Here is a 21658-nt window from a genome sequence, read left to right as displayed (position 1 = left end):
AACGAAACATAGATTTTTGTTTTATAACATGTTTCATTGTAGATAATTTGCAATTGCAATCATTTGCAATTTTACAAACTAAAAGTCTCAAATAAATATCTATTGTTCCACCGTCTCTTTATTTGCATAACAAATTCATTAAAAGTATGAATTCACTGAAATTACATAAATGCTATATCCTTCCTCTGTTAGGTAATCAAGGTTTTCATATGTTTTCCGCGGAATGATTTTTATCAGTTATTATAGAGAAATTTTGATGAGGCATGTTCTCAAAGGAAATTTATGAAATAGGGTTGCACAAAGATCGATTACTTTTTTAAAACCGTAAATATGCGTACCTCCTTGGCTTCCTTTTCGGCGATCGATGACCGTCCAGGTTCGTAATCCTCGATGCGTCCAGGTTGATTTTTATAAATCTCTGAAGTATATTTTAGTGTGCCATTTCTAAAATGAAAACGAAGAATTTTTATAAAAATTGTCGTCTATGTAGCATAGCTGAAAATATTTTAATCTTTAGTACATTTAAATATATATATATAAAATATTTATTTATCAAATCTACAAAAGCAACAAACTCAGCAGAAATCACAGCAATTTTGATCTTTATTTCCGTCTTATAATTATAAGAATTGGTCTTTTTTATAAAAATATTAATATTGTAAATATGCAAAAAATTTTCTAAAAAGCTAGTATTTTTATTTACATTTTTTTGAAAAAACTAAAATGGAAAGTTTTAAGAAAGCTTAAACGTTTAAGCTTTCAATAAATAATATTGAATTATGAATATAAAAATGTAACGCAACACAGATATAAGAACGTTAGTATCATATTCAAGGACAAAATAGATTTACTAAGTATCTGTTTATACTGCCGATCATAAATATTAAATGACCTGTTAATATCGAAACAAATTTTAAGCTTCCCATTGTTTTTATTTTCCGAGTATTACATTCTAAATTCGCTATTTTTTAAATTTATCTACAATATTTGTAGGCAGACAGCATACAACTAGAGCAGGTACAATATTTGTATAGATAAAAAGTACACAACATTTTTTCGATAATGGCTTAAATTTTTAAACAAGTTTTTCAAAAGCAGTTTTTTAGAAAGTTATAAATATATGGGCAAGCCGATATATGATTTACATAACATAAAGTGCTAAGTAAAGCAAAAGTTCAATGTCTTGAACAAAAATAACAAATAGCAATCATAATGCTTGTCACTGGCACTATCTGTTAATCAAAGAATCTGAAATATTGTCTTACCATTATTTTTTCACAAATAACGTAGTAAAGAGAAAAAAGCTTTTTTATATTTTTTATGGTAAATCTTAAATTATTAAATTTGAATGTGTCAATAATTCCAAGTACCTGTCATCATATTAAAACTTCAATTAACGACGAACCGGGTACGCGACGCGTTTCACGGCCCTGGCAAAACGATTCTCTTTCCAGCGGTTACTTTGGTCTCTATTATAGTACCGCGAAAAGATCGCCGACATACAGACAATATCGACGATAAAACGCAAATTCCAACAAGCCGAAAAGGTCGAGAAACTTCAATATATTTCGGCACCGCGGCACCGCAACCGATGACAGTCAGTTAGCCACCGGAAAGTCAAAAGTCAAAAGTCGTTAACCGACAGTTGTCATATCACACTATTGCATTAAATTCAAGTTAAATAATGATCGTTTTCTGTTTAATCCACTGTAATAAATCCATCTATCAATACATTATCACGTAGGGTAGAAACCACTGAAAATCCTAATTTCTAACATTTCTGTTGAAAATGACAACGTGAGTTCGTGCTCGCCCTCCACCTGGCGGATGCGCTAGTTACAAAAACAGTAACTAGAAAATTGTTCTAGATGCAATCGATAGACTCAATCGATAGTTTTTAAGATGCTCCTTTGCTTTTTTCCCCAGTCCATATAAGCGTGTGCAATAAAGGTTTTATCGGCTCAGAACTGTGTGATAGATTTATCCGTACAATATGGCAATAACTATTGTAATCCTATCTCTGAATATAGAAATAACAACAATTTCTGAATAAAGAATTTCTATAATACATTCATCCACGCGTTTGCTCTCGCTATTCCGAGATAAAAGCTTCAACACATAATACCAAATTATTTAAGATGATTCCGTTATAAAACAAAATATTCTTTTTAGAAAAACAAATTTATGCACTATGTTAAGTAAATTTAAACAAAATTATTATATATATATATAAACTCCCTAGAGTTCAAGTGTGATAGAGATTTTCTTTGTTTTACGGACAGCCATTTTGATAGACGGATAGATATAATGATCAGAGATAGACAAGATCACAGAAGGAAGAATAATTATTTAAAACATTGAAGATTAATGGAGAAAGATCGATAGCACAGGACGTTGATTCTCGATTTTCAGGTAGACATTGCACGGAACTTGTTATTTATTGTTTACTGTTATCAATTGGTATTAATTGTTGTTTACTCCTGTATTTCATTTAAATATTTTCACAATAAACTCGATTTTCATGTTGAGAAACGTTAAGTTTGTATGATCGCTAGTTCCTATAAGCTAAGTTGGTACGACTTCTAACGACGCTCTTTTATCTTATGAGCCGACCACGTGTTAATTACCTAAGTGTATTCGGTGTGTTCAGACGTTTTATACGAGGTGGTGAAATATAAAAGTAATATTCAATCTGAGTGAATCTATTGAATATCAACCCCAAACCTATATTTAATAACATTTCAGACTTCAGAATCGATCACCTGAATTACCTCGAGATTTACAACATTACATATGTAATACAATGATATATATATAAATTATTCCACAAATTACGATTTGTTTCTTACTTTCTGGGCATAGTCGACGTGGCAAAATCATTTTCCTTGTTGCGTAGACGCCGACGGCTGTCGAGCGTGACAGAACGATCCGAATATAAACGATGTTCCGGTTCGCTTAAATATCCACTGCCACTTTCGTAACCATATCTCGTCCCTAGAAAAAATACGTTTACAATTTATTGAAATTGTAGGCACTGTGGGTGTTGAAATTGTCCGAATGTATGAACATGTTAAAAATTCTACTGTTCATCTCTCACCAGCGATCGTAGAGGAAAATTGAAAAAATATGCACTCGTATTTACAATCTATTTCGCGCCAATGAAATTTTGACTGGTTTTTTAAAGCTTCTGTTACTGAATTGTAAATATATATATATATATATATATATATATATATATATATATATTACAATCAGTGATTTTAATGGGTAAGTAGTGCACTTTGTTAAATTACATTTAATAATAAATTTTTTATTGTTATTATTACGAAATTATAATTATACAATATGATTATACAAGTGTATAATTATAATTATATATTTATAATTAAGCAAATATGCTTATATCTGAGTGTACATGCCTAAGTAATGTCTAAATATTATTATAATATGGTTAATTAACTCGATACAACATTCATTAGTACAACTTTTTTTTAAATCAAATGGTATCATTTCCTTTTAAATTTATTAGTTCAATTTTGAACTTTAAATCTACTAATAGAAGAGTAATTTTTATAAATTTCAAATATATAGGATTCTACGCCTTTGAATCGATCGACGTGACCATAACCACTAGTTTGAGAGCGTTATTCTATAAAATTATTATTTTAACGAATATTTTATATGTCTATGTATAGCGTGTTATATGTTCTGTTATTGAAAAATTTGTGAAACAAAGCAACATCAATAATGAATATATCTGGATCTGGATTTTGGTACTAGCGACTTAAATATTAGGTTGTCCCTTTCATTATATAAGGAAATGATAGATGCATAACATTTGTTGTTTTATATTATTTTATTGAATTATGTATGATCCATTTTGTAGTAACAAAACAAAATGAAAGGAGCTTTCCTGACAACCTAATACTTTTCTGTATAATGAACAACATATAATGTACAAAAATATGGTTTTATAAAAGAAACACAGTTCAGCTCCATATGCTCTCCGCGTGTCTACCTAAAGAAGAACCAATCTCATCAAATAATCCTCCTTCGGCACCACTCAACTTTTGTTTCAAAGGTCTTTTCGTAGCAATAGTTCACCTTTATTCGCTCACCTTTTGTCACATGAAATATCACGTGATGAAGAATAATTACCTGTTTATTCATGAATATCACGCTATTTACTTCCTATCAGAAAAGCCTAATGAAAAAATGCTCTTGAAATTCAAGGCTGTGGTGATCTTTACACATAATTTTTATACACAGTGTGCTAATACAACTGGATACGATACGTTGGCTGTAGGTATATGATACCATACCTATAAGAAAAATTTATTTTATTTTTGGTATATTCACTACACACTTTAATCATATAAAATGACATACTTCTATCTTTGTTTCACACTGAAGAGTAAATGTTATCAAGAGATAAATAAAGTAAATTAGTATAAGATTATTTCGCGAACCTATCGATGTATTTTTCCTATGTATATGCATAACCAGCGGTCTAGCGCCGTGAGAGAACCGGCAACCAATACTAACGCATACTGTGGCACGGATGCATAATTTCGAACAGAATTCGTTGTAGATGCTACGACAGTTTTTCGTGAACATCTCGGAAACTAAGCGAAATCGCCAGTTATATGCATAGGAAAAAGTTGTTCAAATTGTTGATTTCTACTACATATCAAAAAATCATCGAAATCGGTTAGGAGATAACACATCGATAGATTCGCCAACTATTTAGTCGTACAGAAAATAAATTACGAAAATGTACAAAAGTGACAACAACTGTAAACAACTCAATCTAAGTTGTTTATTATATACGTTTATTTATTTTTAAGAATGTAAATTTGTTAAGTTATTCTGTCTATAATGTTTATTTCCTCAGTTGCGATACTATTTTTGCCAAGATATGGTATTATAAAAATCTTTAGAAGAAAAATTTTATAACTGCAAACTTACTTTGGCAAAATCTCCTTTGTTGTTCAGTTATAATAAAAATATTTTAGCAATCGATCGAGAGATACACTATAGTTAACGGAAAAGATAAGAAAAACCTTTTTTATCGTGTTATATATCTGTACCGATTTCTTATTGATTTTACCGTTTTGTATATATGTATATATAGGGTGTCCAAATTTGTGTAATTTGACGTGTAAAAGACAACGTTGTCTTTCATATACATGCGTTAAATTGAACAAATTTTAAAAATTAAAGAATTTCCAGCTGGATCGATTAATATATTAAATAAAAAGTATATAATTCCATCTAGAGAAACACTGGTGGCCTTCATGTGACTTATATACTTCTGTTCATAAACGAGAAAATTAATCAGGCCAAATTATGTCCCCCTCAACAACATTCAACATATTCCCGAAACATTTTTTTGTATTATCAAAAACAAACGAGATCTAGTGATAAAATTAGGTGGGACACCTCGTATTGTATTACATAAAATTAATAGAAATGACGATACACTGAATAAATTATACTGTACACTATTTGAAAATTATTAGGATGGATTTGTACGTCAAATGGTAAAAAATTGTTTAATCACTTCAAGTAATAAAAACATATATCAAATTGAAATTTTATATTCTCAGTATACATTCAAAGAAACTTTTTCAAAAATAATGAAATTTTATGTTGTAGCGAGTTAATTAATAGAGCATGTGTCGTGACTAACGTAAAAACGACGTGGTTCACTAACTATCTCGAAATAAGGTTACAATGACTGTACAAAATGTTTAGAAAAAGAAATTCGACGCTTAAACGGCTTATAGTGTTCACTGAGGTAACTAAAAAATGTCTAACCTAAAAGCAATCTTTTCGATCTAAAATCAATTTTTATCATTTATTAGCGCTCGATATCGTGAGTGAATCTCTTCATAGTATATTGAACGTATAGTTATTGAAGATGAAACACCGTTATTAACATACGAAATGCATAATTCTTCATATTTGACTGAATCCGCAAGAACGCTATTTCGCTTTCAACGATTATACATTCAATGTGTTATGAAGAGATTTACTTATGATATCGAACTCTATCGAGTTTACATTAGAACGTTGATTAGACATATTTTTACTGTCTCTGTGAGTATTATAAGTCCTTCAAGCATCGAACCTTTTCTTTCACATTTTGCATATTCATAAACATAGAATGCTTAAGAATTGTAATAACAAATACCTGGATTACAAGAATATTTCAATCGTTATCCTGTTAGTGGATGAGCAAGCAAGTATCACGCTATGTTTTAATGACAATTATTTCGAATCAGATGCGTCTCACCGATCTTAACGACCTTCAAATGTGTTGTCAAGGTCGTAATTATAAACAACTTTTCCCAATACATATTATTGCCGCCCCGTTGGGCCTTAATTGTCGACATATTCACAAAAAGCTTCAATGGAATTTAAGTTACGATTATTTTATTCTGGAGTAAGTAGCTGCATTCTCATGTAATCCAACCTAAACTGAAATCATTGACGAGAGAGGTAATCATTTTTAATATTGTATAAATAAATAAATTAATGGGTTACAAATAGGATTAGCGTACTCTCTGGCTGTCACTATGTGGTCGGCAACACTAGTGTGAAATAATTTTATGGAATGTGTTGCACCTTTTATAAAGGGCAGAAAATTATTATACACGAAATTAAAAAGGGCCCAAATACGAATTTCGGTTACAAAGCTCGTTGAAATAGTGGCCAACAATTTTAAAATGGGTATTGATCTTGAATTATTTATATTGCAGAATTTTACAAAACAATGATGTCTGTAGTAGAAATCCACGGAAGGAACCATTTATCAACAAGACGAATCAAGGTAAGTGTTTAAAATTTGCAAAAGAATATGTAAATAAAAATAATGTTCCTTAAACACAACGTTTTTTTCTGACTAAAGCAAACTAAACATATTTGCATGAGTTATGTCATTGCACATATGCACATTTGGGTATCGTTATGTCCGAAGAAAACTCGATTCATTATAAGAAATAAGTACTAAAAATGTAAATGTTGTTTTTCAAGTTATAAATCAATTTATGTTTAATACTACACGACGTGTACTATTTAACAATTTATTTCATACATTTTTGTAAACAATTTTTCAGTGACAATAGGTATGTAGTATCTTAAATAGATCTAGGGTAAGGACAAGTAAGGATGCTTTATTTGTTAACAAGTTGATATAGTTTGTGTATTAATAACGATGAATATAATGACAAAGCGTGACAGATTATTCACTGATAAACAATGTCAACGTGTTCGTTCGGCTTAGCGGCTTTATACACTCGACCTCCCGACGTATGCTCTTAGAATCTTCAAAAAGGACTGACTTGACCTTATATCATTTCTTGGTCTTCTCGGGGAGACGACCCCCACTACGCTCGGATCACGCCACCGTTCGCGCCTATCATCACATATGCCGCCATCTTTGTGGATGAAACAAAGGACCGAAATCGACGTTTCTGGAAGTCGCTGCTTGGCGACAAATATGCGCTCGTCGATACATTGTATATCCCTCGTCGGGCAGATAAGGCGATCCGCCTGCGACATTATAGGACCGCGAGCGACGGCCAGAAGCGCGACCCAATTAAAGCCTCGCAGCGTAACAAAGCGTGCACCTCCCTCTTTTTTGATACTACAGGTATATGTATTATAATTTTGAGCAACTGAGGATCAGAATAAAGTGGAACATTCCATATATCAATCAATTCATCGAAAATTATTTCACGCTATTATTGGCGACCGCCCAATACTCCATCATCTCAATCCATAACTTATTCTCTTTTTCTTTATTCATACAATAGTAAAAATGATTACCTTTCTCATTAATGGGTTAATTCTAGATTGGGCTGTATAAAAATGCGACCACTTACTTCATCGTGAAGTATTAGGTTGTTCTAAAAGTTTCTTTCGTTTTATGAGGAAATAATAGACGCACAACGTTTTTTGTTTTATATTAGTTTATTGAATTATGCACGAACATAACTATAGAAATAGAACGAAATGGATCATACCTAGTTCAATAAAATAATATAAAACAGAAATTGTTGTTCATCTATCATCACCTTATGAAACGAAAGAAACTTTTCGGACAACCTGATATTATCGAAAATAAATTTAATTTAAGTTCATTGCGAATATATTTTAGAAACTAAGGCTGAGCGACGGTTATTTGTACAAGTTGCTAAATGATCATCTTGACAACATATTTCGAAGGCATTGAAATCATCGAGGAGACTAGACTTCTAAATAATTAGCATATGGAATTCTATCAAATTTAAAATAATTGAAAAGCCAGTAAACAAACAAGTACACAGCAAAACATAATGTCTTAAAACCGTAATTAAAGTCAAAAAAGGTTAATTGTTAATATAAAATAAGTTGAATATAATTAATACTGTTTGAATATTTTATGAGCCTGTTTCGACACACCCTTGCGATTTATGTCTCATAACTTTTACAAAGACTGTCCAATTCGCTTCAAATTTTGCATACATATATGATTTTTATACTTCTGTTTTATTATATTTAGTAGTTGTAACATTACTTTCAGAACTTAAATCTAACATACATATTTTTATTGTCAAAGTTTTAATAGCAAGTATCTATATACTTTCGTAAGCCATTTTATTGTACATTGTAGCAACAATGATTTTTCTGTACCAAGCTATAAATTGTACATACATAACAATGAAGCGTCGCGAACTCTTTTCAAATAAATGTGATAAGACGTTACTGTTATGAAACAATTTCCAATAATATAGAATTCATGTTAACAAAATTTATTCCATATTTTGCTCAAACTTGAGATATCTTTTAACGTTAAAAAAATACATATGCAACTTAGACTACAATGTCAGATAGAACGCTGCAAGGATAAAAATAATGCTAAAAGTAAACCAGTAAACCTTTTATAATGGCATAAATTAATTTTCCTTATAAAATACCGCGTTGGTTTTCAAAAAACACGGTTCTTTCATATAATATAATGTTTCATAAGATATAGCTATCAAGGATTAAAAATACTTCTATTTGTTGAACCTTTGTTGTGAATAAATTCTATAAGAAACTGAAATATCCTATATTCCTATATGTCAATTCTTATATTGCTTTTAAATTGACTTTTTGTTAAACTTTATAGAATCTAGAATCGATTCTTATATCGATTTTACAATAATCGGTAAATTTTTCAGTCTCAGATTTTACGTTTCATTAAAAATAGCGTGTGTTGCATACTTTTCATTATTTATGTTCATTGCTTAGCCATTCACTAACAATGAATTATTATGACGTATTTAAACTTAACAGTCGAAGATTGTATCTTATATAAAAAGTTAATTTTTACAAATTTACACAGAAGTTTACAAGAAAACCTGGTCTACCAATGCTTTTACTCATTACTATATAATATACGTACGGAAACGATTAATCCTAGAAAAATTGGAAGGAAAATAATTGATCACAGTCGTTAATCTGTAGGAGGAGGTTAAATAAAGACGAGGACTCACAACAAACGATTCTCATATGTATATCGATTTGATCAGTTACTATTTTCACTCATTGATGATTAGCATGGTTAAAATACTAGGAGCATGCGGACAATCGAAAATAATGTTCGGGTTCGCGCGGGATCCCGAAAGTTTGCCGGACACATAAATATGTTTGCGCACGTGTAATTTCAGAAGTCGATTTGCGATTCGGAAGCCGACACTGCATTCGAGATATGATTTTTCAGACTCGTCTTCGATTTAAATGGATTGTTACTTCTAATTACACGATAACATATGTGCTGGAAATGACAACGTGACTTCGCGCTCGCCATCTTTATGCAGATGCGCTAGTTACAAGAAATAGTAACTAGAAGATAGTTCTAGTTACAATCGATAGATTTAATCGATAGGTTAAAGATGTTATTTTGTTTTTATCCCTAGTTCATGTAAGAATGTGCAGTAAAGGTTTTTCGGCTCAGAACGGTGTGATAGATTTATCCAAGTAATAAAATAATAGCTATTGTGATCCTACCTCTGAATAAAGAAATAACAACAATAAGAAAACTCTTTTAAACTTAATAATTTTTACCTGGAAAATCCTGCCCCGAATGCAATATCAGCCCCCGAATTGAGTCATCATTGCACTTTATATGTCAAGAAAATTTTCAAAATCTTGCTCTATCCGACCCCTTACGAAGCCCGAGAACTCGTAATTTCGGGTATCCGCACACTCCTGTTTTGCATCGAATGTTTATGTACAATGTACTCTGGCTCGCTGGTAAGTATTCGAACACTTTTTAAAACAGAATAACTTTTTTAACATTGGATCAAATATAAATTCTTTTGAAAAGTTAGGAAGGTTACTTTACTTACTTTTTAGGGGATTGATGCGTAAACAAGGTTTCGAAAAAGTTGCGATTGGTCGGAATCGTGAAAATATAGTAAGATATATCTGTTTCTACTACTTTTTACTATCTTCAAGAAAGTTACTGCAGTGAAAATTTAAAAAATACTTTTTGTAGATACATGTTAGTTATACATGTTCGAAATTTCTGTAGATAACCTTGCACTTTGTAGGATAAAGTGAGAGATCCACCGAAAGTCAATCCAATCTATTGGGGTTAGGTTGAGGTTAGGTCCAATCTTGGGGCAGATTTTGTATTTTTTTCAAAAGAGAATGTCTAGCACACGGCATTTTAGACGCTGAGAAGACTAGTGAAGTTTCTTCCCCGAAAATCAATAAATTTGTAAGCTCAGTATCTCAAAAACTAATTGGAATCGATCGTACACATGTAAAGTTACTGAATTCGTCTTTAGAAGCGCCATCAAATGATCTGAAGAAGAATATATAGTCTCAGTTTAGAAAATAAATTCGATCTTCATACCTCGAAAGATAATGATATAAAAAAAATGTCGACTGTCGAGAATTACAATATATATAAATATAAATATAATAATATAATAAATAATAAATGTAAATAATAATTAATATTATAATGACAAACAAATTTTCTATCGTAATACTACACATATGTTTGGATGTTAATATTTAACAGAAACGCTTTCGCATTTAAATTTCTTTAATGATCTTATTTATTGTTAGAAAAACATATAAAATGCAAATAAAATAAAGCTTTTCAGCGAAAACACGTCACCGATTTTACAATTTACAGCTGATCGGTAGCAGTGCTCTTTATTTTGCGAGGCTAGGCGAAGACTGTCTTCTTGTCGAAAATAGGCCTTTCACAAGGGCGCGAAGAACTTCTCGAAGGCCTGCTGCAAATTTATAACGCGCACGGCACGCCACAGTCATCAAGTCCGCCGCTCATGATCGTTCATTGTAGCAGAAACAACAATGTCCGCAGCTTTTCAGCAGATAAGTTATAGGTTAGGTTGGGATTAATAAATTATTCATTATTTAAGATTGAAATTTGCTATCTGTTATTTATTATGTAGCATATTTAGTAAACTTTTTTTTTTAAATTAGGGTGTTTGATCAAATGAGTATAAAAATTTTTAAAATTAAAATAAATATAGATTAAAAATTAAGTTTAATTAAATTAATAAATGAATTAACAGATTTAGATTAATAATTAGATAATTTAAGATTTAGATAGTTAATTGATTAATAGATTAAGGTTAAAAAATAGTCTCAAAAGTAAACAAATGTTGTGGAAATGTTGACAAACGTAAATGAAATCATTAAATTTTGGGTTTCTGTTTGACATTAACAACCAAATATGTGTATTTTTTCATCATTACGATACTAAGTGCTTAATATTAATTGTGTATTTCTTTTTTATCCTTTATCTCATTCCTCATTCAAATAAACTTGGATTGCCAACTACAAGGAGCTTATAAGCAACTGACAAGCAGGAACAGTAGCATGACGATCAATAGATGGTGGCATGGATTAGGAATGGGAAGAGAAAAAGACCCCCTTTGTGAGATCTCCGAAAAATTGCTCAAGAGGCAATCCCAAGATAGTTCGAGCTAGATGAGCCTTCGAGGCATTTGAACTCGCTTTCAGTGTAAACGTATAGAATCCATTTTTTAAATGGCTGAGCCAATTTAGCTTACCAGTGGAATTGTTTCCACTTGGATTGATTTAGCTTGTCAGAAAAGCTGTAACTAAGTACCGGGCAGTCCCTCACAGTCTACTTGCAAAAGTCACCACTGCTTTCCCTACTTCATGGCCAGATTCCTTGAAGGAATTCTTTGTTTTCATACAAATTACTGATAATGATCATGATCATGTGCAATGGCGCATTATAATATTCACACCTATTCGATCACATCACTCTCTACGACTTTTACGATGTAAGCTGCTGCCCATTTATCGTTCGATGTGAGGGTTCCTGTGTACGCCGTTGCTTAGGCTGACCTATTATAGTTTCGTTGGCGTAAAGTTTGCTCGCGCACAGGAATATTTCGACTAATTTTTAATTTACAATAACTATAAGACAAAGCCGAAAATGCATTTGTTTTTTAAAACCACCTTAAATTTTTTTATATCTGTAGCCGAACATCCTGTATGTAACTGACATAAATCTACAGAACATATTTGGGTAATTACATACTGAAACTGTAGAACCATTACGTTTTCTCCGGTTTCAATGATTTCTTAATACATGTCTGAGACATTCATAAAAAACAATCGGTATCAGAACAGTGAATTCTGCTTTATCATTGTGCATCCGTGACGACGTCTGTATTGGTTATCAGGGATTGGATAGAATGACCTAGCAAACCCTAACGCTTATAATAAGGAGCAAAACTGAACACATACTCGGAGTTTTTACCTATTGTTTGTGTCGAGGTTATCAGATGTATGAACAGAGGATCGTGTGGATAAATTGTTAAGTAGAAAATATATTTTAATACAGAAGTGTAAGTACAAGTAGGAATATAATTTGAGCTGGTCCTGATCCGCGCGCTAGCAGTGTTACCCTATACCTTCGTAATAAAAATCAAGGACACATACTCTGAAGTTAAAGACATCAAGGCAGGGGTTCCGCAAGGAAGCGTCTTAGGACCAATGCTATGCACATTACACATAACAACAACTACCAATAGCAAAATACTGACATTCGCGGACGACACAGCTGTACTAGTCAGGAACACTAACCCAGAAACAGCAGTCAAATTACTACAAGAACATATCACAAAAATAGAAAAGTGGCTGCAAGATAAACAAATAGAACCAAAGCCCAATAAATGCAACCATATTACATTCACACTGCGAAAACAGATTCCACCAAACATCCTACTGAACAGCACGCACATAACACAAACAGGGCAAGTCAAATACCTAGGACTCCACTTAGATACACAACTCACATGGAAACAGCATACTAAATCAATAATAGACAAAATACAGACAACAAGGAGACAAGTGCATTGGCTAACAAGTCGAAAATCCAAATTAAGTATAGGAAATAAATTAAAAATATACAAAACGGTCATAAAACCAATCTGGACGTACGGAATGCCACTATGAGGGACAGCAGCAATGAGCCATATAAACAAAATAGAGACAATGCAAGCTAAAATTCTTAGAACGATAGCAAACGCCCCATGGTACGTTAGAAACGAGGACATACGAAGGGACCTGGGAATACCAACGGTCAAGGAAGAAATTAACAGATACGCAGAAAAATACAAATCAAGAATAGTAACACACCCAAACCGACTAGCTGCGGAAACGATCAACACCTCAAACATGGAAAGAAGACTGGAAAGAAAACACCCAGCAGACCTCACAAAGGACATAACCTAACAAATGCGAAAATGGGGATAGTCACCCACATGATAATCAAATAGTTAAAAAATTCTACCAAATGTCCAAATTGGATAAATTGAGAATGAAAAGAATTAAATAAAAAAAAAAGTTTAAGGAGTTTGAACTTCAGTTCGTCTAAGTTAGCCAAGTGGTGGATGTTGCGTAGTACCACTCGAAAAGGTCTTTCTTGTTTAAGTTGGTAAGTATGGCAGTTAGCGTTGAAGGTTTTTAGTAGCTTTGTTATCTTTCTATATGAATCTGGGTTAGCCGGCAGAATTTTAACTTGGTTATTGTTTATTTTTAATTTCTAGTCCTCTTTGTTGATATCTTTCTCAATGGACTTTACCATTGTTTGTATATCGATGACATCATCAACGAAGATAGATGGGAGGGGGAACGTGGCAATAGACTAGTTTTACTTCTTCTCTTTCAGCACCACAAATGTCTATCCGATGAAAATCGATTAAGTTTAGATTTCTCAGACCAAATCACCTATTTCCACTCATTAATAGTCCAAATGTTACATTTTTGTGCGAAACGTAAGCAGGTCTTGATATTGTTCTTTGAAACAACAGGCTTCTTTTTCTTTTCCATTACCATAGAATGAAATTCTTTTAGTGCTCTTCGAGTCGTCTATTTACTAATTTTATTTAACATATCTAATAATTCTCTAACAATTTTGCAGTTATCAATGCGATTGTTGCAACTTCGGAGGTGATGTATTTTATAATCCTCTCTTCTAATTAGAAGATAACAATTTCGGATAGCCTCAAAAAGATGTAGGGACATCACTACGATATCGTTTCGATGAAAAAAGATTTCGCAAGCAGCTTGTTTGTTGAAAATTTTTTAGTTGAAAGATAATAATACTATTCATCACGCTCCGCGATAATGACTTCTTTACGAAATATTAAAGATGCTTTGATCTGTCTTATTGTAGAAACTACAACAGATTAATTACTAATACAATTCTGATCCTAGACATTAACATCAGTTGTTAACAAAGTTCATATTTACACTAGTTGATTCTGACAGCTCTCTTTCCAGTACAAAACTGATTTCACGAAAACAATTTTTATTTACCAAAACAATGATGATAACATCAACTTATATAATACTCTATATAGTCCTATATGATATTATATATTTTGCTTTTCTTGTGTTCTATATACAGACATTGAATAAAATACCATTTATATTAAAATGTGTGTGTTCAGTTTTGCTCCTTACTGTATCTTCTGTTTATGTTTATGCGCACAAGGGTGAAACAGGCTAAAGTAAAGCTGCGTGCACAACTGCATACGCGACACTGTAAGAAACGTCTGTTATAATTAAAATAGAAATGAATATTATCAATGTATTGAGTCTGAGTTTCGGTTGACCTTTTTAAACTAGTCTGCAACAATTGCGTGAGATGATAATAATATGCGAATAAATAATTGATATTATTTTACGAAATAGAGTAATTTTTATTATTTTACACAAAAGTTGCCGGTTTGCATTCACTTGATTAAAAGATTAACTCATACTCAAACGTAATAAATATATTGGTAATATTAATTTTTAATTAAATTATAACGGATATTTATTACAGTTTAGCAGATGCAGTTGTGCGTGCAGCATTACCCGTATTCGTGCTTTCATCCGAAGGATGCCGTTATTTAAATAATTCAAGACAATAAATAAATTCTTACTGAATAAATTGTCCATATTCTCGAATATCTATGGTAATTATTATTGAGATATGTATAATTTTGTGTGCTGCACTGGGTTAAATGCGTAGTAGAGATACTTGTATGTGGGTATCAGTGTGTAGAGGTATGTGTGTGCGCGGCGTCTGAAAAACAGACGAATGTAAACAGTTCGGTCGGTTAGCTGTCGATAAAGGTCGGGTATGGAAGAAAGTGCCGAGACGCGTGCAAGTGTGTATCGATGAATATTCTAGAAATCGTTTATAAAATGCATATATGTCTGCGTTAATATTAATCCCAAGTGTAAATTCAATGTTTCCATAAAAATATTTCGGTCATCAAGATTCACAATTCTCAACAATTATAAATTGAATTGTCCTGCTTTTTCTATCTGTATTTACAAGTTCAGACGTAAAGACCTGTTCCATTATTAACACTAGAACTATCACACCAGTCAAATTGACTGGTTTTACAATTTTATTTTAAAATTCCTACTTCGTGTTATATATTTTTTCTTGAACAAGAAAGGATACAAACATCTAGCGATAAGCCATAGAATGAACTTTGTTAATTCGGACAACGGTGCTCATAAATAAAACATAGAACGTATTTAGCGGCGAAAAACGGGAACTAATATTTCCTGTTACAGATCTCGCAAATATAACTTGAAATTAATTCCAATTTAATTTCAATCTAACTGAGACTCAATAAAGTTACGTATCGTTAAATATACATATGTATAGTAATAAAAATATCTTTGTGTATATCTCGAGCGGCTGTAACATGCAGAGAAAAAAATTGTTCAGAACGATGATCTTGACAACATGATTCAAGGTCATTGGAATTGACGAGATCGCCCCTGTTCCATATAATTTCCCATATTTTTACATAGATAAAAAATTCGAAAAAACTACACCAATTTCAGGAAAGTTATTCTGTTTTAAGAAATGTTGGAAGATTTTCGTGAGCCAACGTATGTATCGTGTTACGTAAGTTATCGATACGTTTAACACACACTGTGTGGACTGTATATACACGTGGAACGCAGTTAACTGGTTAAAAACAGCGAAATCTCGACGGAACAAGAAGGCCATTATCATGATTGTGTTAATTTTCTAAACTATTTCATTTATTAGTATTCGTTTATATGATAATATGCTGAATTCGTTGGAGCGTGTATTCACCTCTTCTTTGTTTGTAATGAACGGTTACGTAGTCATCTGAAAATGAGATTAGATATTAATCTCAGATCCTTGTGATTTTCTGATAGTTTGCTTGTTTTAAGAATTGAAATTCTTATTCGAATAATACTTTAATACTTTTTAATCTATTCTAATTTATAACGATTCGTTATTTAAGCAAAGATTCGAAGACACGTGTTTCGATATTAATATTGGAATAAGAAAGATTTGTTCTTTGAGAAGCGACGGTATTTTTTTAGTTAGAATTAAATTATAGTAAATTCACATGAACAATTTTTCACGGGAAAACTGCAAAACTGCAAGAAGCCACTGAATTTAATTTGTGACAATAAGAAATGTTATTCGAAAAATCGCAATGTCAATCAAACAAAATTAATTTCAAAAGAAAGTAGAAGAATGATAACCTCCAACACGTTGACTGCCACGCGAGTTTTCAAAGAAATCTCCGCCAGGCCACGCGTGCAGCAGTACCAAGCGTTCTCTGCTAGGTGCTGCCATCGATAGTTTAGTAATGCGAGACGCTCAAGCGGTGGTCTCAAGAATGATATCTCGTTTCGTTTGTTCACAACATAAAAACCACTAGCTGTTGTTGAATATAACGAAGGAAAGTGCGGTATAGATTATTCCGACCAAATAATTTCTTATGCCACCACAATTAGAAAAGGAATCAAACGGTACAGAAAACTTGGCATCCAACTACTTCTGGAAATTTCTGTTGTAAACGCTTTGACGGTTTACAAAATTGAAACAAGGAAGAATATAAATATTAGAATATTTAGACAATCATTAGTTGCAAAATTATTAGGGTTGTCTGAAAATACAAAAAATCCTTGTCTTCGACGGAGTCAGCATAATATCGCCGTTTGGAAAAATGATTCCGGAAGAAGCATTAGACGCGCATGCAAACTATGTTGTGCGAATAAAAGACGTGGAATGGACCGAACAAAGGCACAAAAGAATTTGAAGAAAACAACAACTTATTGTCCAAACTGTCCCGACCAACCTCAGCTATGTATAGAATGCTTTAAAGTTTCACATTCTAAATAATTTTTTAATAAACCATTTTCGTATTACTTTTATAACAATTCCACAGTTTTATTATTATGGAATATCTTTTGAAATATCTACGACGATCCTTCGCAAGTAGTTAAATAAGCGACACCCGAATATAGGTTACGCGGCCTGACCAGAAACTTTGCTGACACCCGAATACAGGTGGCGTGGCAGTCAACGTGTTAATGAGATAGAGGTAATTTATGTTAAACGTTACTAACAGATCACTATTTCATAACATTATTATGTGTATATTATCCGTTAGACTAGTTAAAATTAAAAAGAAAAAAAAGTAGGAAAATACTGCTGAACATTTTCGTAATATTAATGGCTATTACAACTTTCAATCGTTTCGTATAAGCATTGAAGCTGCGCAGTACATATTTGCCACACAAACTCACCGCTTCTGTCTGCACGATGCAACGAGTCGTACATTTTCTTATACCATTTTGTTTGATTATTCTCCTTGACTTCCTAAAATTTTATTTTTTTAATCAAATGATGCAAACATGAAGAAAATTCATTAATTCTAAAGTAAAAGTCAATGAGATTTCTTATTCATAACGGCAGGATGTTAAAAACTGTTAAATATCATAGCTAAACGCATTAGTTTTAAAATGGCATAGTAAATAATTTTCGTGGTTCAATATTATATGTACATATGTATTTTAATTGAATCATTTTTGCGTCATTGAATCATTTAAATAATTTTTTGTCATATACAGCATTTCACTGAGAAAAAAGCAAAACTATTGTTATATCAAATCTTCATTTTAATTTTGGTACTAGTATTGACTAATTACTTCTGCTCTTAATCTTGTGTATGATAAGAAATTTACTTTTAGAATTCGAAATTGTGTAATTCATTCTGCAGATATAAAATGTGTCTCAACAATTTTGAGTGCTTTAGAGGTTTGCCTTTTCAAAGACATGGAAAAATTTTATTTACAGATTTTTTATGATGCAAAGGAGGCTATAAGACATGCCAATAATAATTCCTACTTCATTAAATGAAAGATTTCCAAAATTTTGAACGTCATTTTTATCTAAGAAATAAATTAATTAATAATTTATACATAATAAATTATATTCCTTGAATTAATAAAGAATAATATATTCTTTTGTAAATAAAGATTTTCCATGCATGTAGAACTAACAAAGGTATTCAAAGTAATCAAAATTTATTGGGACACCCTACATATATGTACATATTACACAAATCCTGATATTTATTTAATCCCACACTGTGATGCAAAGATTTTAGTATTCATAAATACGGTGCGGTTCGTAGAATAAAATTAAATTTTATGAAAGTAAATAATAATGTAGAACAAATTACTTGTAGTTAATTAACTTAACTATACAGCAGACATTCATATGAATGTGACAGTTACAAATATTGTACATGATCCTCTATAGCACTATGTGGCATGTAAACAAAATACTTTAACGTTTAAATTTTATTTTTATTATATTAATATATGTATATTTTACTATTGTTAATCAATATTTTATTTATTAATTATATTTAAATTTTCACTAGGCTGTAGACGTTCATATAAAATTTAAATATCTAAAAATTTACAGAGTACATATTATCATAAAAAAGTAATATTTGAGCAACTGAAACAAATTTCCATATTCAATTTAAAATTGCATAAACATTCGTAATATATTTATCACTAGATATACAGGATGGTCGATAACTGGTGGTACAAGCTGAAAGGGGGTGATTCTACGCGAAAAAAGAAGTCGAAAATATGGAATAAAACTTTTTCGTTTGAGGCTTTGTTTTTGAAAAAATCGATTTTGAATTTTTGCTCGGTACGCGTGCACTTTATCACGTTTCGTTATAACGGATTGCGAGCAACTGAAAGAAAAGATTATTGTAGCCTTTCATACTTTAAAACAATCGAATACGTTAGAAAGTGTTCATAGAAATTTAATTAGAAGAGCAGAAGTATGTGTTCGGCAGAATGAGTAACATTTTCAGCAATTTTTGTAATAATAAACTTTATGATTACTTCATATTATTTCATTATGTATTCCTAATTTTCCGTTACGGCAAAAACAAACTTAAACTCCGAGAAACCATCGAGACAACGATCTACAGTGAGATCCGTTATAACGAGACGTGATAAAGTGCACGCTCACCGAGCGAAAATTCAAAGTCGATTTTCTCGAAAACAAAGCCTCAAACGAAAAATTTTTATTCTATATTTTCGACTTCTTTTTTCGCGTGGGATCACCCCCTTTCCGTTTGTACCACCAGTTACCAACTACCCTGTATATTTGTATTAGTTTAAAATTATACAGAAACAAATGACCTTGTAATAGCAGTTAAAATTAAAGTAGAAAGTCACAAACAATTTTTAATTTCTTTCTATCATTAACGAAAAGAAATCCAGTTATAGAGGGTTGATATAATCATATATTTCAGCTCAAATTTAATATTGCAATAAAAGAATCATATTTCAAATTTAGTAGTTTCTAAATAACACAAGATACACAGTAGAAAGTCTGTCAGTAGTACAGTAAGGGATTAATAATATGTTTAAATAAATCTTAATACATTAATGAACCTAAATTCTAAAACTTTTCACTAACTCTTAACCAGAGACAGATGCAGAGACCTACCGATCTTAAAACGAGAGGAATACCCTCCTTAGATGTTGGGCCAATACCATTGAATTTTCGAGGACTCAAATCGGCCATCTTCTTTGGCGGTTCATTTTCTGTTTCTGGCTCGCTCTCGTACTCTTTCTTCACGTTGTAAACTGAGCGAACATCAGCTTAGTTTCATAATGCGGTAACCGGCAAAGGCTCGTTTCACACGAATTTTATCGAGAATGTAAAGAACGATTTATCACACCACGCGTAACGTCGACATTCACGGGAATTCTTCACACAACACAGGATAAAAGTAAATTACACTTTAAAAAGTAATTCACGGGTGAATCCACGAAACAGAGTTTATAGATACGGTTAAACTGAAATTACGTGCTCGGTACACGTGATAAAATATATGTTCAACGGTTACAAATCTATAAAAAATCTACTCACTGATCTCGCCTGGACTAATTATCGGCTTCTCGTCGCTCGGTGCTCGTTTTATCGTTTCGGTCTCCTCCAGATAGGCTGCACCTTTCGGTAATTGCCCCTCTAAAATTACATGAAATAATAATTATTTTCGTATGAAAATTAGTAAGTAACTATAACTATATACTATTAGTAAATTATATAAAAAGGAAATAATGTTAATAATAGATAAGTTAATATGCAAATAGAAACGAAAGATTATTGTGAGATACAAGATCAATATTGCGTTTAAAAATAGGTAATATTTCGCTTAGAACAGATAATTTCTTTGAAAATATTTATTGTATAATATACAGGGTGATAAAAAAGCTTCCCATAATTAAAGGTATTACGGTACTCAGGAATAAAAAATGTCTAATTGATGTAAATCCTAAAAGCAATGCTCTCGGTATAAAATCAATTTTTATTATTTATTAGCGTTCCGTACCACAATTGATTCTCTTCGCGACACATTTAATTTACACAAAAATTCATAGATCCACTTGTAGTACAGATCTCCATAATTGATATTCGATATATTTTCTCTCTGTTGCTACATACATCTATGGATCATACATCGACGTACAATTTCAAATATCCTTTCCTTGTTACGTATTCTACAGGGTGGTTGGTAACTGGTGGTAGAAGCGGAAAGGGGGTGATTCTACGCGAAAAAAGAAGTCGAAAATATAGAATACTAATTTTTCGTTTGAGGCTTTGTTTTCGAGAAAATCGACTTTGAATTTTCGCTCGGTACGCGTGCACTTTATCACGTTTCGTTATAACGGATTTCACTGTAGATCGTTGTTTCGATGGATATTATCGCAGTTTAAGTTTGTTTTTGCC

The 21658-nt window shown here is 31.8% G+C and overlaps 1 protein-coding gene across 1 annotated transcript in view; it reads right to left on the bottom strand.

Annotated features, from left to right (window-relative positions):
* Window positions 1–21658, bottom strand: part of LOC105666782 — a 360020-nt gene that overhangs the window by 110756 nt on the left and 227606 nt on the right. The window contains exons 13-18 of the mRNA XM_048414120.1: window positions 20798–20896; window positions 20372–20511; window positions 18136–18208; window positions 16664–16699; window positions 2850–2994; window positions 339–444 (exon numbers count right to left, since the gene is read on the bottom strand). Of these exons, the coding sequence (XP_048270077.1) occupies window positions 339–444; window positions 2850–2994; window positions 16664–16699; window positions 18136–18208; window positions 20372–20511; window positions 20798–20896 (599 nt within the window). The remainder of the gene's footprint in view (window positions 1–338; window positions 445–2849; window positions 2995–16663; window positions 16700–18135; window positions 18209–20371; window positions 20512–20797; window positions 20897–21658) is intronic.

This window comes from Bombus terrestris, chromosome 18, assembly GCF_910591885.1.
Source record: "Bombus terrestris chromosome 18, iyBomTerr1.2, whole genome shotgun sequence".
Lineage (NCBI taxonomy): Eukaryota > Metazoa > Arthropoda > Insecta > Hymenoptera > Apidae > Bombus > Bombus terrestris.
This window is presented reverse-complemented; position numbering and strand designations above follow the sequence as displayed.